Here is a 24,617-nt window from a genome sequence, read left to right on the forward strand (position 1 = left end):
CGGCACTTAGATGCGTATTTGCCTGAGTTTCCATTGCGGTAGGGAGGTGCAAACACAGAAATACAAAAATAGCGCCAAGGTTCAAAGAAGTCCCAAGCTTGGCGCCCCAAACCAGGCGGCGGCGGGAAGAACCAGGGATCAACTCCAACCGTGAAAAAGCGATACCGACTCCGGCGGGTCGTGCGCGCCCGGCGGCCCCTCCCCACCGGCCGAGGACGCTTGCCCAGTTCCTGGACCTCCCCCTTCACCGAGGCTGTTGGGCCCAGCCCCGCCCCCAATGGGCGGGGGCGGCGGGGCTTGCGCGCCCAAAAGCCCGGATGGGCCGCGGCTTCCGGCGCGCTGCGCTCGGACGGCAGGGGGCGTGCATCCGCCGTACCTCGGCCAGCTCGGCACCTTTGGGGGCCTGTGCGGCCCGGTGTGACTGGAAGGAAAATGGAGCAAGAAGCCTAGCCTGAGGGGTAGCTCTTACGCCTCCGACCGAGGTCCTGCCGCTTTTGCCGCTAGGAGCCTCCTTCTCCTTCGGACCTAGTGAGTTCGAGCGCCCCGGCGGCCTGGGCCCGGCGAGTGGAATGGTCGCCGAGGCCCAAGGCGTCGGGCTTCCGCGCGCCCCGTGACGGGAACTAGGAAGCCTCGAGGTACGGCTCCCTCACCCACCCCGCCGACTCCAGGCGCGGCAAACCCCAATTAGTGAGCAGCAGGTATCGGCCTGGAAGCGCGTGGGCAGTTCTGGGTTCGCTTTGTGACTTGGGTCTCCCCGGTCGCTCTCACCCCCCGCCTGTGCCCCGCGCGCAGCCTTTGTGCATTTCGTGGTGGGGGGCGCCGGGCATGTGGGTCTGTGGAGGTTTTGTTGGAAGGAGGTGAGGTTGTCGCCACTCGGGAGGAGGGCGGGTTTTCGGGGCCGCGCTCCCAGCGGGTGGGGGTTTGGGAGGGGGTTCCGCGGGCACGGGGGTAAAGGTCAAGTGCGCGGGGGGCGCTGCCGGGGGCGGGGGTGGATGTCAGAATAATGACAGGTGCCTGTTCGGTAGCTTGTATCTGCCGGGCGCTACGTCTGGGCGAGATTGGGCTGGTTCTGGGGGCAGGTTGACTCAGCTTTTCCTGTGGGGCTGGTCAAGTTCGGACACGTTCCGCGTCGGTAGTAGAAGGAGCTAAGCCCTGACTTGTCTCCAGCTGGGGCTATTTAAACCATGCTTTTTCCCAGCTGTATTCACTGGCTGTTTGAGAGAGAGAACCTGTGGTCACCGACCTGTAGCATTTTCTGCTGATGTAGGTAAGGACCCACTTGCTAATAAAAGCATTATTTATCTTATTTCTATATGATTTGTCTTTTTTTTTAACAGGTATTTCAGTATTTCAAGTTTTTATCGTGTGTTTTCTTTTCGTACTCGTAGGCAAATGTGCAATACCAACATGTCTGTGTCTACTGATGGTGCTGTAAGCACCTCACAGATTCCAGCTTCGGAACAAGAGACCCTGGTTGGTATTTTTGTCTCCAGTGTAACTTTAGCAAAAATTTATTTTATGAGGTGATCAACTAGATTTCACAGACCCCAGTTATAGCATGGCTCTTTAAGTGAAGTTGTAGTACATAGCTTAAATTCCTGCCACTCAGGCATGACTGTGGAGCAAAAGTTACCTGTAAGAATCAATATTTATTTTCTTAGCTTTTTACCACACTGAATTAAAAGTCAGTTTCATTATCTTCTTAAGTATGGATGCTGAAGTTATGTTTATTATGTGACTGTTTTGTTTTTTTTCTGTTTTGACCTGTCAGTATTTAACTTTTGTAGAAGTCAGAAATAATTCATGCTTGTTGTAAAGATGTTAGGCATTACAGAAAAGTATAAAGTAAAAGCTGAAAATTCCAGTCTTCTGTTTTGACCATATCTGTCATATCTCCTTTTTAGATCTTTATCTATGTGCATACCCACATATATATATGCACATGTGAGTTTTAATCTGTCGCGGTTCAGTTTGTTTTACTAAAATAGGATTATACTAGAGATGTTAAGCAAATAGCATTTATGTCAATCAATAAAACCTACAGAATTCTTTTTTAACAGCTGCATGGTAATCCACAGCATTAGTGTACCATTTAAGAAATTTATGCCTTTACTGATAGGTTTTCTAAAATTGCCTTTAGTTTTTGAGTATTACAGATGGTGCTGCTTTGCATATGTATCCTAACACAAGTGTTATGTGTAATAGTTTTCCTCTCTGTCAAAACTGAATGTTATCACTGTTATTTTGCCCTTTTTTGGCAAAAGGTATTATATTATTGTGTAAGTGTGTATTTCCCTAATCTTTGGTGAGGTTGGGCATCACATCATTGGTTAAATCATTTGTTTCTTTTGGGGTTTGCTTGGTCTTATCTATACACTTTTAGGCTTATTGTATTTTTCTTAATAATTTGTAATAGTTCTCTGTGTTTCAAGTGTATTTAATTTTTATCATTTACAAATGTTAAAAATTAACTTTGCTTATTTGTTCTTTTTCTCATTGAGAACATTTTTATAAAGTAAAATTTGACTTTTGCTGGCTTTTGAATTTCATATGATGTTTTGGAAGAACTCTCCCATCCCAAGATTATACAGATAAACTGCTGTATTTTCCTCTAGCATTTTTTATTTTTACATCTAGAATTTATCTTTCTGTTCTTAAATGTAAGATTAATGATGATATTGTCTTTTATAGTAGTTTTCTTATTAATGCATGTCTTTTAAGTCTTAATAAAAAGCTGATGGCTTTCCATTGGAGACTTTGACTTTGGGTTGTTTTATGTAGTTTGAAGTTAATATAGTATATATAAAATTTTAGAAGGAAAAAAAGTAACTTTTTATGTTTTCTGGGATAATTCATTCTTTAAATAGGCTGAAAGTAAAGCGTATATGTAAGCACATAGGAAAAAACATATGATCAGAACAATTAATGATTCAATAGTACATTTATTGTGTATTTTAAAACTTTCAGTTATTAAATAATATTATGTTGATTAGCTGGAAATAGGCAGTTTTCTTAAATCTTGTTCTGAGGGTTAGATCCCGAACTGGGTTGCTGTCAGATTTCAAAGTTAGACAGGATGGGAGTATATTGAAGGGAGTGCAGAGGCACCAGTCTGTATAGGGGTGGCTGTGTAGCTGTAAAGATACTTGAGTTTTGAAGATTTTGATACGGCAACAGATAGGGAGAAAGAGCATAAACACATTACATCCCTGCCCCCTTGCCAGATATTTTCTCAGTACAACTTGGAAAGCCTCTAGGTCAGAGGCAGGCAAACTACAGCCTATGGGCCAAATTTGGCCTGCTGCCTACTTTTGTGAATAAAGTTTTACCGAAATGGAGCCACATCCATTGGTTTACATATAATTTATGCTTCTGAGTCATACTATCTGGTGAGAAAAGCTATAAACTGTTTACTGTCTGGCTCTTTAAAGAAAAACATTAAACCCTGATCTAGTTGGCTGGCTCCTTCAATACAGGTCATATGTCTTATTTGTCATTTGTGTGTGTGTGCAATATCCAGTGCTGTCTGGTGCATGGCAGAAGCTCAATAAATGTTTGTCAAGTAGATATTTGGAATGTAGACCAACTAAAAGGCAGCATGATATTATAGTAGGAAGAAAATGCTGGCTTGCAGTTGAGGGATGTGAGTCTCAGTCTCCAGATCTGTTCTTAATTATCCTTGTCAGCTTGGGTTAAAGTTCGCCAGCGTTCAGGAACCTAATCTGTAGAAAGAAAAGATTGGTAAAAGGACCCACCATAAAGATTTACTCTTTTCTCTCGTATTTTGTAATTTAGTTTATAGTAAGCTCATTGGGGTATTCCATTTACCGTTGAGTTTGTAAGGTAATAAGCAGATGATAGAGATAGCTGGAGGAAAAAGAATAATTTTCACTGCCCTGGCATGGGTACTGTTTTTGATGGCAACTGATGATACTTGAGGGTTCTGTGATTATTTGCATAATAATTATATCCCAGCATTTTCTTCGCAAACACACTCTGTGGTATTCAGTTTACATAGTTTATTACATTTAGTGAAAACATTATGACTTAGTTTTTGAGGTCTGTAATGTTGTGAGATAACATTGTGTTTGCTACCTTTATTGAAATTCTTTATGGATGAGTTTTCTGCAGGCTTATAGTTCCGGAATAATTTGGAAGTATAATAGCAACTCTGTGTTCTTTATAGGTTAGACCAAAGCCATTGCTTTTGAAGTTGTTGAAGTCTGTTGGTGCACAGAAGGACACCTATACTATGAAAGAGGTAAGCTGAACTAAGTTAAAAAGATAACTTAATGTCTTACTAGTTACGTATAGCCGTGGGGAGAAATTGGTCATATGGAGGGATTTTCAGTAAGCAGGAATGTTAAGTATTGTGGTCATTTGGACTATAATTTGAAGCTGAAAATTCAGTTTATACTCGAATTTCATTTGTCAGCCTGGAACTCAGACAAAGGGAAGCTCTTTAGGGGTTCTTAGCCATTTTGTGCTGTGAACCTACTTGACGCACTGGTAAAGTCTTAAGATTTAGCAGCAGATCTAATAAATGTAATTTGGAAGTAGTGAGGAGCATAACTGATATTTTGAGATGTTTACATCAAGCATAGTATGTATGATATGAAAAATGCTTGTGATTTTATTGGTGACAAAATCACAGTTATTGTTAATACTTTGTGATTTGTTGCCTATGTTCATAATTGAAGGGCAAGCTAAATTTCAGTTAAAAATTAGTGAAAATACAGACAAACATTTTTTTCCCATCCAAATTAATGGACCCCCTGAATTCTATCCAAGGACTTATTGGGCATTCATGGATCCCAGGTTAAGAACTTCTGCACTAGAGATACATGAGTACAGTATACTGATCTTTCTGGGATAGAGGTGAGCTGATTTGTGAACATATGTTCTATTTAATGGATACATTTCAATGTATTGTTCTCTAGCTTTAAATTTGTGCACAGAAGCATGTTCTTCATTGAGAGATGGGCCATCTTAGGGAAAATTTCGATGTGAATGAAATGTGCCTCTTCCCCATCTCTCACACTTAGTTTATGGGGCTCAGATTACTTAAAACACTGAAGGACCTTACTTACATCAGCATAGTGGGCAAGAAAAGATTCCAGACCCTTTTCCTTTTTAGCCACATTCAGAAGTTTCCTTATGGGACGTTTGGTAGAAAGAGTCTAGGTTCTTCTCCTTCTTCCTTTCCACTGTCTACCATCTCTTCCATCCATGGTCACATAGGAATATTCCTTTAAGTCTGAAGCCTGCTTAGCCATTTAAGTCTATAGACGGAGCTTGCAGGGAAGTGTCAAGGTAAATGATGTTTTTGGGATGTTAACTTAGGTTTAACCTTATATTATCATTATATAACCAGTTAAGGAAACAAAAACGTATGACTAGTAGTAGGTAGAAATAAGGAGAAAATTGATCAAGGTCATCATAAAGACTTAGAATGCTAATATTAAACCGTGTAACAGTGATGTATATATTGTCTGACACAGTGTTCAGTTGTAAAATCTTTGTTCTGTGGTATGTGGGAGAGTAATGAAAGCTAGTATGGGGTAGTAGAAAGCACACTGGGCTAGAAGTCAGAAGATCGGGTCAGTTTCTTATTTCTCATATGCTGATAACAATTCTATGAAATATCAGAAGGAGACAGTACTTGTAAAAGTACATTGTAAACTGTAAAACACCATATGTGTTTAGGTGGTTGTTAATAGGTTTGTATGTGGATGTCTTAAAAATGTATTGCCTACTTTGTTTTAATGGAGCACACAAAATATAATTTAACTGTATGTGCATGATTCAGGGTCATTATTTTGATTATTTATTGTGTAGATTATAATGATATCTTTAAGGGTTTATTTCATTCACTGAATTCTCCCAAACTCTTCTGTAGATGTAATTCGTCATTGTCTTCTCATCTGTGATGACCTCAGAGGTTGTTGAGGTATATGGTGTGCAGGACTAAATGACTCCAGGTCACTGCTATATTTTAGTTGATGTTTTTGATTCTGCAACTTTTCATTGTGATCAGTGGTTTTGCATTTTGCTGCCTTTTCCTTTCTTCCTAATAAGTAGTACCTAGATATTTGGGCAAAGTTAAAGTCTGCCAAATAAAGAGAAGACACATTTTAAAGTTTAAGTAAATCAGAAGCAGTGTCTCTACTTTAGTCAAATTAAAAGAAAAAGATATAAAATCAGCTTTATTTTTTTATTTAGGAGTACAGAATGGTTGTCATTTAGATGGTTATTGATGCGGTTGCTGGTTGTTTAACCCTCTTCAGATAAATGAGATGTTATTGAATGTATTTGAAACAAACATTTAATTTTCTTTAATGCTCAGAAATCATATTTCTATTTCAGGTTATATTTTATCTTGGCCAGTATATTATGACTAAACGATTATATGATGAGAAACAACAGCATATTGTGTATTGTTCAAATGATCTTCTAGGGGATTTGTTTGGAGTGCCAAGCTTCTCTGTGAAAGAGCACAGGTAAGTTCTTTAGTCTACTGTAAAATGCCAGCTGGGCAAACATTTCAGTTCACCTCCATCCTCACTCCCTTTTGGCAGAGAAAATTGTTATTATATATAAAAGATGCTGAAATTTAATTTCTTAGTAAAATAGCATGTTACTTGAGAACCTGAGTTCTGGAATCTTACAAGCCTGGGTCTGAGACCCAGCTTAGTCATTTAGTAGCTGTCAGACTAGGTAAATTGACTTACCCTCTTTAAGCCTTAAGTTCCCCCTGAATATGAAGTAGGAACAATGTAAATACCTTATGTGGAGGTTATAAAGAGGCAATGTGTAAGCATTTAAATATTAGCTACAGCATGGAAAGCATTTAAATATTAGCTACAGTAACTGCATATTAAAAAAATATTATTATTGCAGTCACTTCCAAAGACAGTCTTTATGATACCCTGTGGTAATTGCTTAAATTTGAGCCCTAGTTACTTTGAAGATCTTTTTCTTTGTCATATACCATTATGGCACTTAATCAACTGAATTTAACCCAGATAGCATTTCTAGAATTACTCTGCCGAGAACTTTTTTTTCCAGACTTTTTTTTTTCAGTCATTCTTACTTTACATTTGGAATTCCTTGTTTCATTTTTGTTAGTCTCTTTGCAGTGTATCTTAATGAGAAGAATACTTTTCACCTGAAACATTTACCTAGATTCTACTAGTGTTTAATGCTCAATAATATTATAGCTAAAAAGATAATTAAGTGGGATATTTATAACTTTAAAATAACTTCATTATTATATGTATATGTTCATTATTGAATATTAAGAAAAGACAAAGCTAATGATAGGGGAAAAAAAGACTGTAATTTGTCATCGAAAGGTATTTTTACTTGTCATTTTTACAATGTATTATGCACAGATGTGTTTTAACCCTGTTGTGAACATACTATATTTAATTTCATCCTGCTTTTAAATTAACATACAAGCTTCTTTCCATTGACAGACGATATCTGTTTAATATTTATGTTATTTTATACTTGGCCTTGGGATATAAGCTCTAATTTTATAAGTTTAAGAAATAACTATATTGATAATTTTGCACCATCTGAGTATTGAATCTTGATAATGTTTGGAGCTGTAATTTCTGATACGGAAAGCACAAATTTAAAATTATCTTTGACTTGAATTCTAATGTGTTGAGAGGTTAAACACTGGGGAAACTACTGACTTGGGGAAAAGATACGAGTAGGAATATTGATTTTTTTTGTGAGTTTAAGGAGCTGTATCATCAGTCCCAAGGATGAAAAAAATTAGTTGGGATTGGCACTTTCCCCTTAACCTTGAGACTTAGAAATGATATCTTGTGACCAATAAATGTTCTCTAAAGTCATTAGTTGATGAAAAATGTACCATGACTTCACTGAGTATTGGCATAAGTGAATTGTTTCCTTATGCTCCAGGAGGGCAGAGATTTGTTTTTATTTCATTCTTTGTTTTCCCCGATTTCCAGAACAGTGACTGGTACTCAGGCTGTATTAAATGACCGTATACTGCTCTATCTTTTAATAAATTTTCAGATCAAGAAAGAAAATCCATTAGATGATTGGTCTAAGGTTGATAAAAGTCAAAACTATAATGAGGGCTTCCCTGGTGGCGCAGTGGTTTTGAGTCTGCCTGCCGATGCAGCGGACACGGGTTCGTGCCCTGGTCCGGGAGGATCCCACACGCCGCGGAGCAGCTGGGCCCATGAACCATGGCCACTGAGCCTGCGCGTCCGGTGCTCGGCGGCGGGAGAGGCCACAGCAGTGAGAGGCCTGCATACTGAAAAAAAAAAAAAAAACTATAATGAAGTTCCTATATAATGGGTTTTGCATAACCTGCTATTTTTTAAGGCAGTCTTCGTCTGTGCCCGGAGCTAGATAAATTCTTTTCTGTTTGAAAATACGTATGTTAACCTGCCTCGTGTGTTCGCACCAGTTCTCTGGGGACTTTTGCTAAAAGTCAACAAGGCATGTTTCAGGAAATGGAGATGTGAAATCTTTGCACTAGGGAGACTTTAGTGATTATTAAACGTGGCTGCGTGTAATCATTGTGCAAATAATTACTATGGTGGTTTTTAGTGTCTAGAAGCTTATCAGTACTTGAATGTAGTGATTTAAACTTTGGGTTGTAGCATGATAGTTTATACTAATATGCATTTAAAAGTCTTGTTAAGTCTAGTTAAATACATTTTTATTTTAAAATGTACATGTTTTTTTTCTCTCTACAAGGAAAATATATACAATGATTTATAGAAACTTGGTGATAGTCAATCAGCAGGGTAAGTTCATTTTGAATTCCATAAGCATGTACTGTAAAAATATATTAAAGACATTCTGTGGATGTGCAGACATCTTATAATTGTGATTTGCTTTAAAAGTTGCTCTCATTGTATATTTAATTATAGTAAGGGTATGATAAATTTAACAGGAAGAAATACATATGAGCTAAAACAACATAATACTAAGTTTCTTATGCACATTTATTTGCAGTGGATATTTAAATATCCTGTTACATAAATTTAAGCCTTGGGATATCAGGTTAGAATTTGCTTTGAAAGGTGGATAATTTCAAAATCTTCTGCATAGTAGCGATAGGAGCAAACCTTGAAACGTATTCAAAGGCTTAGGGAAGTAATACAGATACCTAGGTAGGGCCATTTGAATGGAAGGGTCCTTGTCTTGTGTGTTTTTTATAATAGACAAAACTTTGTTTACCAGTTTGTTCAGGTGAGTGCCATTTTACTTCCCTTCCTTTAGACTTGTAGTTCTTAACTGGTTATTTTTGGGTTCCATATCCTGTTGATAATCTGATGAAAGTGCTAGGTTCTTATTCCATAACGATACACCTAAACATACACAGTGATAGGCCGGTAAATGTTTATCAATCCACTCTCCAGGGGAAGAGCCTTGATTTGTGGTTACTGGTTTCCATAATATAAATACGCTCAGCATGACCATTTTCAGCCGCAAACACGGAGTTGGGAAGAGATGAACACAGTTTGCTTGGGAGTGCTGGTAGGAGCTGGCTCCAATACACCACAGGCTTTTTTAAAAAAATTTATTTGTTTTTACTTTATTTATTTTTGGTTGTATTGGATCTTTATTGCTGCACGTGGGCTTTCTCTAGTTGCGACATGCGGGCTTCTCATTGCGGTTTCTTCTCTTGTTGCGGAGCATGGGCTCTAGGTGTGCGGACTTCAGTAGTTGCACCACAGGCTTCTTAAAATCCATTCTTTTTTTTTTAAATTTATTATTTATTTTTGGTTGCATTGGGTCTTTCTTGCTGCGTGCGTGCTTTCTCTAGTTGCGGCGAGCACGGACCACTCTTCGTTGCAGTGCATGGCCTTCTCATTGTGGTGGCTTCTCTTGTGGTGGAGCACGGGCTCTAGGTGCGCGGGGTTCGGTAGTTGTGGCTCGCGGACTCCAGAGTGCAGGCTCAGCAGTTATGGCGCACGGGCTCAGTTGCTCCGCAGCATGTGGGATCTTCCCGAACCAGGCCTTGAACCCATGTCCCCTGCATTGGCAGGTGGGTTCTTAACCACTGCACCACCAGGGAAGCCCGAAGTCCATTCTTGGTCTATAATTAAGAACTGTTCTCAGGGCTTCCCTGGTGGCTCAGTGGTTGAGAGTCCGCCTGCCGATGCAGAGGACGCGGGTTCGTGACCCGGTCTAGGAAGATCCCACGTGCTGCAGAGCGGCTAGGCCCATGAGCCATGGCCGCTGGGCCTGCGCGTCCAGAGCCTGTGCTCCACAACGGGAGAGGCCACAACAGTGAGAGGCCCGCATACTGCAAAAAAAAAGAACTATTCTCAGCTTGTTCATTTTCCAGAACGAACTGACCACTCCTTAGTGCTCCCATTATTTCGTATCTAGATTTTATTGTTATATTACTTTGTTACACTTACTTACACAAGTGTGTCCTCTTCAGGTTTGCAGTCTGCAGTACACAGTACAGTGTTTATTAATACGACGTTTAGTAAATTTATTGAATTGAATACTTATTCTTCCAGAGTTAGGATTTAAGACCCAGAAAAGCACATCACTGTCTTATCCCAGAATAGAAGTAATTATTAGGCTGGTGACTTGACATTTTGTTTTACAAAGCCCTTTATGAAATCAAATGAAGGCAGATAAACAACTGTAGTATCTCTTGTAGTATTTTCAGTTTTCTGAAGTATTATTATCCCTGATGTATTCATTCATTCATTTAAATCTTGGTTGATTGCTAGGAAGATTTTACTAATGAGATGGTGACCTGTAGATTACTTATGTTATTTCCATTCTGAGTTTGTTTCAGATTTTAGTTTAATATAATTAACTTCAGAACTCCTGTATCATTGTTCTCAAAGTTGTCACACTTAGTGCTTCCTTTTTATTACATCTGTTTTGTAACATCTCTTATACTAAAACAAAATATAATCTATTTATATGGACAGCTTAAATCAGTATAATACCTTGCCCATAATATAAAAAATAAATAAACTGTTATGATAATGCATATAATTTCAAAATGTTAATACTCAGACCGGGCTTCAGTGTTAAGACGAAAATATTTCCAAGGGAGTAGTAAAAGGTATTTGATTATGATCTTAGGTGATGGTATATATCCCACATCTGAAATTTTGACTTGAGCTCCAAGTCTGTACATCTACATACAGACTAAACCTACCTACCTGAAAGTTTTATCCACTTTTCAGTTTATCTTCCCATCCATATCTGTTCTTCATCTGAAGTTTTGAATTATACCACCCATTTATCCACCCAAGGTAGAATCTTGGAATTCTTGACTCCTTTCTCCTTTGCCTTGTATGTCAGACACCAGGTTCTTGTTGGTTTTTACCTTTTTAATTTCTCTGGAATTGATCTTTTTTCCGTGTCTTAGTTTAGACTTTAATGCTTTTCATTTATGTTATTGCAGTTGCTAATACTGGTTTCCCTGCCTCTGTTCTCTTTTTCTTCTATTTTGGCAGAGGGAGTTGTCACTCTTCTGCTTATAGTGACCATTTAGGGGTTCCTTATTGCTCGCTGGGTAAAATACTTGCTGTGAACTAGCAAATCAATTTTATCTCTTAGATTAAACCTTCTTAATGGTGCGTGGCTGCAGCAGTGCCTTAGGGAGGAATGTGAAGTATTAGCTGGGGAGGATGCAGTGATTTGGGATTGGTGGCAGGAATATTGCTTGTTGATATCTTTGTGCTGTTTAGCAAGACAGGCAGGATCCTTTATGATCCTGCTTACATTCCCATAGTAATGAAGTACCTGTAGTTCCTGCAACAAACACTGGTAGTTCACTTCTGAATGCTTTTTTCACAGTGTTTCCTCAGTCTGGAATAGCCTTTCCCAGTCGTACTTCCACATATTCTACTATGAAACCTCTCCTGATTCCTTGTTACTCAGACCTTGCCGCATCTCTACCAAATAACCATTGCTTCGTCTTCTCCATTAACTTATCTTATAATACTTCTTTTAGTGTGCTTATTTTATTGTACTTTATAACTATTCTTATGTATCTTCTATATTAAAATTGAATTATCCATTTACGTCTCTAGTATTCAGCACAGGATGGCACTTGGAGACTACACGTTCAGTGTTGGTTAAAAGGTTAAATTGTATGAGGAGTTTGTTCTGGATAACATCTATTGAATAACCCTTGCTTTCCTAGTTTGTGATTCTTTGTTTTTATTTTCTGTCAGAACCATCAGATTCAGGCACATCTGTGAGTGAAAACAGGTGTCACCTTGAAGGTGGGAGTGTTCAAAAGGTAATCTTGAACTCATTCTACTATGATGTTTCTTGAAAATTTGGAGTGTTAAAAACAATGAATTTTTAGCTTCTTCGTGTTATAAGTTTGTGGGTTTATTTTTTGTTTTTTTCTCCCTTGAATGCTTAGGACCTTGTGCAAGAGCTACAGGAAGAGAAACCTTCATCTTCAGATTTGGTTTCTAGACCATCTACCTCATCTAGAAGGAGAGCAGTTAGTGAGACAGGTATATATGAATATTTAATTGGCACTTTCAAACAGCTTTTCAGTGTTCATTCTTTACTGAAATTAGTACATTTAGGCTTAATGAAATTGTGCTTTTTTGGTTTAGATGAATGAATTTGAGTTTCTTATTTTTATATGATTTATTTGGTTTTAAAATTGCTTTCTTAGCAACATTTTTCTGGTTGACTACAGCAGGCACAATTTTACTGTGTCCTGCTGGATTTTATAGTTAGCCAGCTTTTTGCTGTGCGTGGTAACAGAGGACAAGGATATAAACTCTATTTTAGTCATCATTCTTAGTCCCCTTAACAGTTAAAGTATTTGTTGTTTCTAATAAATAAAACACACCAGTGAGTTTAAAAACAGAGAAATAGCATCTTAGAAATGAGGACGAGGTAAAGAAAATAGCTGAGAGCATTTTTAACAGAGAGAACAGGAGGAGGCTGTTGCCTGATGAAAGTCATGATAACTAAAACTATGATTCAGTAGAAAAAAAAGAGTTTGGCAAATCAGTGAAGTAGGATAGATAAATCCAGAGTAGAGTTTTGTACATGAGGGCAAAGGGCAGCAAGTGCAGAGTAATACATGGGAGTAGAACAAATGGTTATTTGGGGGGAAAAAAATCAAGTTATATCTGTGCCTTATGCCAAAATGAATACTAAATGAGTTGAGAAGATAAATGAAAAAAATTACAACATACTGAAATAGATTCACTTTAAATTTGACAGTGTTAATATCCTTATTATAAGTTTCCAAAAGTCAATAAGAAAAATATTAAAAATCCAACTTGTAAAAAAAATTTTTTTCATAGTAAATAGAAATGACTGATAAATATGAGGAGTGGATTTTAGTGATTTAGCTTTATAGATAACAAAAAATGCAAAAAAGGTGTCTTTTCTGGTCTTTCAAATTAGGAAAGATGATTTTTTTTTTAACTTATCCTTGCTAACTATGTGTTGGCACTGATGCACTGTTGGTGTATCAATTCGTGTAAATTGGTTAACCTTTATGAATTATAAAAAGGCTTGGCTTTCTTACCGTTATCACAGTAATCCACTTCTAGGAATCTATCCTAAGGATATAATCAGAAATGCAAAGATTATATGTAGAGATATTAATTATAGCATTATTCATAGTTGAAAACATATATGATGCTAAAGAATGTCATCACTCTAGTCCAGGCCATTGTCATCTCTTACCGAGACCACTGCAGCAGCTTCTGATTTTCTGTTTCTAGTTACTTGCTCTTCCTGTCCTTCATCACAGTACCAAAAGGGATCATAAAAGGTGAATTGGATTGTGTCACTTCCCCACTTTGTTTATTTACCATTGACCTTCAAATAAAACCCACACTTTTATGTTGGCTTACAAGGCCCTGTTCTACCTTTAATCTGGGTTTTGGCTTTTTTCCCCACCTTCACTGTGTTTTAACTGCACTGATTGGTTCCTCAAACAAGTCAGAATTCTTTCCTGCTGTAAGGCTGTTTGCACAGTTTTTTTCTGCCAGAAGTTCTTCTACCTCAGTCTTGTAAGACCAGCTCCTCATTTTTCTATTTTTGCTTAATTATTACTTCCTCAGAGAGGCTGTCCCTAACCACCTGGAAAAGTGGATCCCCTCTTGTTATTCTTTCCCTTAGCACCCTGCTTGTTTCCTTCATAGCACTCGTTATAGCTTGTAAATGATCGTATTTTGGTTGCCTTCATGTTTGAACGTAAACTTCCTCTGGTGGTAGGGATGATGGCTGACTTCATTTTTGTATACCCACTGCCTCGCACTGTGCCAGACAGAAAGAAGGTGCTTGGATTTGTGGACTGAATGGTTCAATTATGATGAACCTATATTATGGATACCATATTCTGCAGCCATTAAAAGTAATGTAAAAGAATGTTTAAGAGAAAACAACCCCTGGGAAATCCCTGGAAGTCCAGTGGTTAGGACTCAGTGCTTTCACTGCAGGGTCCTGGTTTTGATCCCCGGGTGGGGAACTAAGATCTTGCAAGCCATGTGGTACGGCCAAAAAAAAAAAAAAAAAGAAAACAACCCCAAGTTGTACATATAGTGTGATATAAATATGTTTTTTAGACGGAAGTAAATTTTTTAAATGACAGCTGGAAAATTATTATGCTAAAATGTTATTAGTAGTTATCTCAATGGTAATATTATAGATGATTTACATTTAAATTTTTGTCTGTTTTTTAAAGATTTCTACTGTGAGTAATACAATACTTTAATAATCAGAAAAAAGCCCCAAATGTTATTAATAGAGTTAAAAAATACAGATCAACAGCATGGTTTTGGCCTTCTAGCCCACATCTTTCAACCAAGATCACCTTTTATAGGGAATACAGACATTAAGAACTTATATCAAGAACTTGTGATCTTGTAGAGATAAATACAAAATTAGAGGATATAAGCGTGTTTTGGGAATTCAGAGCAAGAAGAGATAACTTCTGACTAGGAAGATCAAGAGAGGGAAATGGAGTGAGCAAAGGTGTGAGTTGTACCTGTTTCAGGCATATGGATTATATTTTATTCAATCTCATAACCCTGTTAGATACTTAACATATAAGGCTGCAGTGAGCACCCTTGCTCATAAATCCTTAAATGATTATGCAGATATTTGTCTAGGATAGAGAAACTGCCCATAAAACGTTACACTGTTTTGCGTTTTTACCAGTAGTGTATAAAAAGTCCTTTCTCCCAAATCTCTGAGACTGTCTCTCATTTTAATTTCTGTCATTCTCATGAGTGAAACATGGTATCTCATTTCAATTTGCATTTCCTTGATCACTGAGAGGTAAGCCATTTTTTCATGTTTATTAGTCATTTGTGTTTTATGCATTGCCCTTTCATATCTTTGACTCTTTTTTAAATTAAGTTTGTCTTTTACTTGGTTGGTAGGAGGCCTTTATATAAAGTGGGTATTAATCATTTTTTATTATGTGTTGCAGATTTTTTTTCAGTCTGACATTTGCCTTTTAACTTCTTTTTTATAGTATTTTATTTTGCCATGTAAGCCTTAAGTAACTAACTTAATCTTGATAGTCTTTTTCTTGAGGGCTTTGTAGTGTCACATCATACTTTCCCACCCCGGTATATTCTCTTATATAAGTAGTTGGATGGTTTTGTTCCTTGTATTTGGTATTTTAATCCACTTGGAATTCATTTTTATGTCTGGTGTAAGGTAGGACTCTTCATTTATGTTCCTGACAGATTTGGTAACATTCTCACTTTAAGTCAGAGATAATTTCTTATTTAAAATAAAATGGACCAGGGACTTCCTGGCCGTCCACTGGTTAAGACTCCGTGCTTCCACTGCAGGGGGTGCAGGTTCGATCCCTGGTTGGAGAACTAAGATCCCTCATGCCGTGTGGCCAAAAAATAAATAAAATAAAATGGACCAGTTTTAACTGGTTTTGATTCCTGTTGAAAATACTGGATACTAAGGAAATTGAAACATTAGGAATACCTTCTAAGTAAGTTAAACAGTTGGTTCTTTCCAGGAAAAAAAGTGAAATCTTATATCCTAAATTCTGATTTTGACAGAAAAATTGTAGACTGGTTAATAAAAGGTCTAGATGGATTAAATTAATTGTGAGTTGATAAAGTTCTGAAACAAGCTTTAAAGCTTTTAAAAATGTAGTGTTCTGCTATAACTCTAAGTTGGACAGATCCAATAAGAGTGTTGACTTTTGAAACAGTAGTAATTCACTATTTTTCTCTGTTTAATTTCATTGAAACAATTTTAGTACAGATAGGTAACTTAAGACAGCTCAATTTCTAAATACATTATAGTACAGCAATTTAATTAACTTGTTTTTCTTTACATATTCAGAAGAAAATTCAGATGAATTACCTGGTGAACGACAAAGAAAGCGCCACAAATCTGATAATATTTCCCTTTCCTTTGATGAAAGCCTTGCTCTGTGTGTAATAAGGGAGATATGTTGTGAAAGAAGCAGTAGCAGTGAATCGACAGGGACTCCATCAAATCCGGTAATCCTCTCATTTTAAATAAAACAGGACTCTCTTATTTTTAGTCTAGTTCCGGCAGTCCTAATAAGCATCCAGATAGAATGCACATGTATGATATGTGATTGCTGCTTGATTGCTGCTATACACTTGGTAAAATTTTCTTTCAAATGAAACTGTATAGATCTTCCCCACTCCCAACCCCGGGTTTGCGGAGAAGGGTGGAAGATAATGGAGTTGCACTGGAGTGTGTTGGTAAAATTAGTGCCTATGTTAGTTATTAATGTCACCCTACATATTGGAGAACCTTTGTGGGCCACTGCACCAAAGATATCTTAAGATTCTAAGCAATTTTGTTTTGCATATTTAGAGTAAATATATCTTATTACAGCTCTCAGCAAGTAAGTGAACATAGCCTGATATCCACATTTGCCATATGTAGGTCTAGACATCAGGGAAGGTCTTTTTAATAAGGCTGTGAAATATTGGTATATTATTGCATGCATGATGGGAAAGTATCAGTACTTTTTGATCATTGATACAAAATTCCAAAGTATTAGTCAGCATTAACATTCTTAAGAGATATCACTGAAGGAGGTTTTGTAAAGAAGTTTTTGCTAACAAGAATGCTTGACAAATGGAATGTTTTCTTTCTTGTCATTATACATTTGTCTTTAAAATGTTACTAAAATTGGAATCTTTATTTGTGATATGGCAACATTTCATGGTGATTATTCTGGATATGAGTGATTATTTTATAGTTCTCTAGAAGATGTAAAGGATTGAACAAAATGTGATAGTAACCATATTCTTTTTATGTATTATTCTTTATTATCTTTACATTTTTTTCTTCCAAAGCAGTGATTTTATGGATGCAGAGGTGCCTTCTGGAGTTAGTACTTAATAGAGCTGTTACTCATGTAGGCCACTAGATGGCATGGTGAGCTCCTCCAAGAGCAAGTTCTTCATTCAGTAGATATTTGTGTCTTTTCTATGCCAGGTTCCATTTGGCACTGGAGATACAGTGGTGGTCAAGGTAGTTATGATCCCTGCCCTCATTGGGAGATAGGTCATCAGCAATCAAACAAATAATTAAAATACTGAATAAATGCTATGAAAAAAATACAGGGTCTTGAGAACAAATATGTGTGATCTAAAAATTGAATCCAATTAAATAAAACTTGATGTCTCACCAACTTCATGTTTGGATAATTTTATTCCTTACAGATGGTTTTAATACAACGACTATGCGCCATTTAAACTTACAGTCTATTAAAGTTGTTTCAGAATTCTAGCTAAATGGTATTAAAAGTCCTTGTTCTTTCTACCTGGGACACTGCCTTGTTATCAAAGCAGTATAGAGGGTATTTCTTTTTGTTAGTCCTATTCTACGCTCTCTTCTAAAAATCCTCTCTGTTAAAGATCTATTGTTTTTGAGGCAAAGTCCCTAGTTGTGAAAGCTTTTGGTAAGGCTAATTTTTTTCCTTCATTTTAGCACGTCACATTATTTGGTCTTGTCATTCACCAATTTGTGAAGGGAGTTAAAGGAAAGTGCATTTGCCTCCCATCTTTTCTTTCTTTTGGGTTTAATACATTGGGGGAACTAAGGCTATATTCTAGGCTCTATACCAGACAATTAACATATTTTATCACCTCAGCAGCCTCAAACTCCATTTATAGATGGGAAAACTAAGACTTGGGTGTTTCAAATAACTTGTTTAAGATCACATAACTAATAATTGTCACAATTGGAATTCAGAAAAACAGGGATTTTAAGATCTTTCCAGATCAAGCCTGTCTGATACTTTTTAAATATACAGTATTTAAGAGTTTTTAGGTTTTTCTTTTTTGAACATTAGCTAAACTTTTGAAAAGTTTTTTTTTTTAATTTATTTGTTTATTTTTGGCTGCGTTGGGTCTTCACTGCTGTGCGAGGCCTTTCTCTAGTTGCGGTGAGCTGGGGCTATGTGCGGGCTTCTCATTGCCGTGGCTTCTCTTGTTGTGGAGCACAGGCTCTAGGTGCGCGGGCTTCAGTAGTTGTGGCTCACGGGCTCTGGAGTGCAGGCTCAGTAGTTGTGGCACACGGGCGTAGTTACTCTGCAGCATGTGGGATCTTCCTGGACCAGGGCTCGAACCCGTGTCCCCTGCACTGGCAGGCGGATTCTTAACTACTGCACCACCAGGGAAGTCCTGAAAACTACTTTTAATTTTGCTTTCTTCATAGAACCCTAGAATAGGAGTGGGCAAACTTTTTCTGTAAGGGGATGGATAGTAACTATTTGGGGCTTTGCAGGCCATATGGTATCTGTTTCAGCTACTCAACTCTATGGCTGTGAGGCAAAAACGGCCATAGACAACAAGTCTAATAGACAACGGGCATGGGTGTGTTCCGTAAAACTTTATTTATAAAAATAGATGGGTGGTGAAGCACAGTTTGCTGACTCCTGCCATAGAAGATGCTTTCTGAAACTTAATGTTTATTGTGATTTTTACCCCCTTATTCTAAACATAGTACACTAAAGCCTAGTTAATTGAAGTGTCCAGTTTCTTAGGTTATTAGAGCTGTTATTGTATTCTAGCTTGACTTGTGATTTTAATGTGATTGTTAATACAGCCTTTTTTTTAGGAATTAGAACTGCAGTTCAATGAATGAATGTTGCTTTTACTACTACTTTCCTATCATCACGGTTTAAAACAGTCTTTTGACCTCAGTGGTTGTAAAATAAATACCTTGTTTTTGTTTTTATAAATGATGGGAATATTAGAGATCATTTAATCCAAACTCATGTGTCATAGATGAAATAGCTGTGGCCTTTACAAGCTAAATGTCTAGGTTGAAAGTTACTTAGTGGCAAATCTAGAATAAGAATGTATGTATCCTGACTACTAGACCAAAATACTTTTTCTAGTTCTAGCCTTCTGCTTTGTGTATGTTCCTACCCTTAGCCACTGATGGCAAATATTATGGGACTGAAGGTTCTCTTAGGTTCTTATTACTATTAATCAGTTTTAAAATGAATCACATGAGCAGATACAGAATTTTAAAAATAGATTTAAAAAATTATATCTGGAAGCTCTTCCAAAGAAATTATTCTCAAAGTTCATTAAACATAAATCATAATTATTGTATGTGTTGTAGCTACTAGCATTCTACCAGTTGGAAGATATAAAGATGATTGAGACATGGTCTTAACTCTTAAAGTATGTATAATTCAGATAAGAAACGTGTACAAAATTATGTTTTGCAAAATTTGTGTGTGCAAATATATAATACTCAATAATATAAGTAGCACAGATAATTAAAGGTGGGGAGTGCTCTTCTAGTTATAGTATTGACAAAGGCTTTGGCAAAAAAGGATGAGCAGAATTTGAAAACTATCAAGTTATTCCAGCTAGAGGGAAGGCGTGGAAGTTGAAGTTTGGTTTAGGAAACAGTTTAGATCTGGTTAATGTTCTTGTTTAGTGGGGATAGGGTGGTGTCTAGTTGGAGATAATATGAAAATGTTAATATAGACTTCCTGTATGTACCTTGAATGCCAAGGGAATTTGGCCTTTTCTTTTATATAATGGGGTTTTGAACAGAGAAAATATTTATCTAATCATAACCCAGAAGCTTAACCTAGTGTCAGTGTGCAGGATGGAACTGAGGGGGAATTAGGTGCACAGGGAAGAGTTAAGCTGTTGCAGGCCAACAGGTACTGTACATTAAGTCGCTTTTTTTCCCCCTTGATTTTAGGATCTTGATGCTGGTGTAAGTGAACATTCAGGTGATTGGTTGGATCAGGATTCAGTTTCAGATCAATTCAGTGTAGAATTTGAAGTTGAGTCTCTGGATTCAGAAGATTATAGCCTTAGTGAAGAAGGACAAGAACTCTCAGATGAAGATGATGAGGTAGTTTTTTTTTCTCTGATTATATTCTAAAGTTCTTAAATACTTTCCATATTCGTTGACTGATGAGATTGAAATAATAATGTATTCAGATTTCACATCACAATCTTTGACTCTTGATTTATTCAAACTAGAATATTGGTTTGTGGACTTGAGGCTTTGTAATTCCTTGTTGTCTTATTTATATTTTTAAAAATGTAATGTCAAGAAGTCAGTAGGCCTTAATGAGCATTCTTTTAATAGTCTACTCGTTTTTAAAAATATTTAATTCAATTCTCCTTTTTCATTTTTAATTTATGAAAAAGTAAAGCATGCATGCAGTTAAAAGTCACATAGATCTGTTTCCTGGAAGTGACGAGCTTCAACGTTTCTAGCTATTTCACTGTAATTTAATACTTTCATATTTATAAAACAAAAATGCTTATACTGAATATTTTACTTTATTTATTTTAAACATCCCTGTATGTTGACTTTTTACCATAGTGGGTGAGGATTTTACTGTCCTCCATTTCCCCCCCTTTATATTCACTCATTCCATGGCACCTTTGTCTCAGATATCTCATATATAACATAATTGGACCCCCGTATTTGCGAGTTCCACATTGGTGGATTCAACCAAGTGCAGATTGGAAATATTTGAGTAAAAAAAAAAAAATTCCAGGAAGTTCCAAAATGCAAAACTTGAATTTGCTGTGGGCCATCAACTATTTACATAGCGTTTACGTTGTATTTACATCTTTTCATATAGCATTTATTAGGTATTATAAGTAATCTAGAGATGATTTGAAGTGTAGGGGAGGATGTGCATAGATTGTATGCAAATACTATGCCATCTTACATAAGGGACTTGGGCATCTGCAGATTTAGGTATCCTTATGGGTCCTGGAACCAGTCTGCCCACAGATACGGAGGGATGACTGAGTACATGTTGTTTGTTTAGGACTTATCACTTATCACTAAGAAGCCTTACTGGTTGAAGAAAAAAGGTGATGAATTGATGGTAATGTTTTTTTTTGTTTTTCTTTTTCTTAGGTATATCGAGTTACTGTGTATCAGGCAGGGGAGAGTGATACAGATTCATTTGAAGAAGATCCTGAAATTTCCTTAGCTGTAAGTATACATTTACTTTTTCAAGGAATCAAAAAATAACATTGAAGTCAAGATTAGAAAAATATGTCTAGTCTACTTCTTGACATGAGGTAGTTTTTATAAAGTTAACATTTTTTTTTAAGTTTTAATGGTTTAAAATATTTTTGTTCTTTTATTGGGTTGGGATCTGTTGCTATACTTTTTAGTTTTTTTGTGTTGGAATTTGAACTTTTGAAGAACTTCATTATGGAAAATTTTGGGTATGTACAGCATAGAGAATAGTATAATGTATCTCCGTTGTACTTATCACTCCGGTCTAACAGTTACCAATATTTTGCCAATCTTATCAAATATGAATATCATATTGATTTGTATTAGAATATGTGGTGGGATTTTCTATTAAAGAAATCTGGACTTAAACATTTACATTTCATGCTTCACAGGGTTCCTCAGGTATTGGATGTGTGTTTTTTTAACCAAATATTATTGCTTTAATTTTTGTTCTTAAATACTGCTTTTTGTTATATTTGGATAGGAAATCTCAGTTTTCTCTTGCTGAGATAGAAACAATTATTAATTATCCAAATACTAAAAAGGAGGAGAAATTGTAAAATCTTAGGAAAATATTTTGCTATATTAGAAAATAATTCAAGTAACTAGTTGAGTCATCTGATGTCAGGCTGAGTGAAATGTTTTAGACATAGATCTTGTAATTTATCGGACTCTGGAAGCACTTTCTTCCTGTATTATAAGACCTGTCTTTGGTTTTATCATTTAGTAGATACCTGCTTTTACAACTTGAAAGAACCATTGTGGGAGAATGAAGTTTCCACCCTTATTGCTAATATCTTATGTCATTTGTCAGGCAACTTAAAAATGGTTACATTATTCATGGCAAGATAGGAAGGACCTCTTATGGCAAGTTTTACATGCACAGTGTCCTCAGGCAAGAACCATGCTTCTCGTAAGGCAGGGAGATAAGGGGTATGTTCAATAAAGAGGCTTGGAATGTGGGGGAATTTGTTATCCAGATTGCATAGTGGGTGGAAAGGTTTGAGAAATAAGTTGGAATAAGGATGAAGCAATGAGCAGTTACAGAGACGAGAACACAGAAAAGGATAGACAAGTAAGGGGCATACATTCTGGATAGTGACAAGGATGGCAGAGTTTATCTGGCTGTGATTGCTGAAAAGAATGTTTTAGCATTTCCTTTGTGGGTGTAGTTAGGGAACACCCAGTTGAGCCCTGGTTTTAGAGCACTTCTAAGAGAGTCTTAGTCAATGGCAGACTGGTTGATAGTTTTGTCTAGATTGATTTAGTGGACTGGGCACAGTATCAGGTTTGAGCCTTTAAGGGAGTGGAGTGGGTACAGGCTTCATTACAGAGAAGATCCCATAGCACTTGCTTCAACTAAATGAACCAACTCTGTGCTTGAACAGATAACTTTACAGGTACATGGTTAAGGTCATGGTGAATACGTTTTTCATTTTAGAATTCTTAGCATAGTTTGGCTGGGAAAAAAATGTATTTACAAGCTCATGCTTGAGGAAAGACTGTTGAGTGCTTTATATAAGACATGAAATGCTGAAAATCGAGCTGTATGATACATTTTACCTTAGACATATTGAACAAGTTGCTAGCGTTGCTGTGACTGGTTATTGAAGGGTTACGGAAGCTAACTGTCTTGTTTCGTTGAAGGACTATTGGAAGTGTACTTCATGCAGTGAAATGAATCCTCCCCTTCCACCTCATTGCAACAGATGTTGGGCCCTTCGTGAAAATTGGCTTCCTGAAGATAAAGGGAAAGATAAAGGGAAAATGTCTGAGAAAGCCAAACTAGAAAACTCAGCACAAGTAGAAGAGGGCTTTGATGTCCCTGACTGTAAGAAATCTACAGTGAATGATTCCAAAGAATCATGTGTTGAGGAAAATGATGATAAGATCACACAAGCCTCCCTATCCCAAGAAAGTGAGGACTATTCTCAGCCATCAACTTCTAATAGTATCATTTATAGTAGCCAAGAAGATGTCAAAGAGTTGGAGAGGGAAGAAACACAAGACAAAGAAGAAAGTGTGGAATCTAGTTTTCCTCTTAATGCCATTGAACCTTGTGTGATTTGCCAAGGTCGACCTAAAAATGGTTGCATAGTCCATGGCAAAACAGGACATCTTATGGCATGCTTTACATGTGCAAAGAAGCTAAAGAAAAGGAATAAGCCCTGCCCCGTATGCAGACAACCAATTCAAATGATTGTGCTAACTTATTTCCCCTAGTTGAACTACCTATAAAAGTAGAATTATATATTTCTAACTATATAAGCCCCAAAATTTAGACATGAAATTTATTTTTATTTTTTTAGCTGTATCAAAGCAAGAAAGTATCTTACTACATGTAGATTTCTCCCAATAGTGAATAGTTACTTCCTTTTAGGAAAATGCCCCTTCTGTTGATATTTTATATTTGGGTTTTAATGTAATTTGGATTGGATATAGAGTTCATCCTTTACCCCTCTACCCCCTTTTTTTTTTTGGGCTGCACCGCTCTGCATGTGGATCTTAGTTCCCCAACCAGGGATCAAACCCGCGCCCCCTGCAGTGGTAGTGCAGAGTCTTAACCACTGTACCATCAGGGAAATTCCTACTGCTCGTTATTTAAAATAATTTCCACTTTCTCTTAAATGAGAAGTATCTGACCTTTTAAAAAATATATAAGTAGGACATTTAAATGTAACTTATTCAGTACCTTTCATGTAAGGAGGAAAAGTTCGTGTGAAAGATTTAATATTTAAATTTTACATACTCTTAAACTTTCCAATCCTTAGTTTCTCTAGTCTTCAGAGCCTCTTAAAATAAGTCCCCTGCATACAAACCTTCAAATTGCCAACTTTCGAAGATGCGAATGTGAACTGGCATGTCCAGTCACGAAAGTTCACGTGAATGGAGTACGTTGTCACGTGCGTGCATCCCCTACAAATGGTTGTGCTTTTGTGTACTTTACTGTGTAGAGTACAGTAGTATAGTATCTTTATTTCAAGCCCAGGATGTCTGGAAGCAAGCATAAAAGCAGCAGTGATGTAGCTGATACTGCTGATGGAAACAAAAGTGAAAATAATTGAGAGTGGAGTGACAAGAGGAAGAAGTATCAGAAGAACCAAAGAGATTCA

At 37.0% G+C, this 24,617-nt stretch overlaps 1 protein-coding gene across 11 annotated transcripts; it reads left to right on the forward strand.

Moving 5' to 3' along the window:
• Positions 1-347: 347 nt before the first annotated feature.
• On the forward strand, positions 348-24,342 carry MDM2 (MDM2 proto-oncogene). 11 transcript variants are annotated; one of them, XM_027106970.1, is made up of 12 exons: positions 351-635; positions 1,168-1,267; positions 1,389-1,473; positions 4,187-4,261; positions 6,367-6,500; positions 8,746-8,795; positions 12,210-12,277; positions 12,407-12,503; positions 16,339-16,499; positions 20,212-20,367; positions 21,397-21,474; positions 23,152-24,342. In XM_027106970.1, the coding sequence occupies exons 3-12, from the start codon at positions 1,393-1,395 to the stop codon at positions 23,725-23,727; spliced, it is 1,476 nt and encodes a 491-aa protein (XP_026962771.1). In that variant the 5' UTR covers positions 351-635; positions 1,168-1,267; positions 1,389-1,392; the 3' UTR covers positions 23,728-24,342. The 11 variants fall into 11 exon arrangements, with proteins under 11 accessions (XP_026962779.1, XP_026962775.1, XP_026962776.1 ...); XM_027106969.1 differs by having other exon boundaries at positions 1,199-1,267; XM_027106972.1 differs by having other exon boundaries at positions 351-528.
• Positions 24,343-24,617: the final 275 nt, after the last annotated feature.

The sequence above is a fragment of the Aethalodelphis obliquidens genome, unplaced genomic scaffold, assembly GCF_003676395.1.
Source record: "Aethalodelphis obliquidens isolate GAN/ISIS:26980383/991018 unplaced genomic scaffold, ASM367639v1 scaffold8, whole genome shotgun sequence".
Lineage (NCBI taxonomy): Eukaryota > Metazoa > Chordata > Mammalia > Artiodactyla > Delphinidae > Aethalodelphis > Aethalodelphis obliquidens.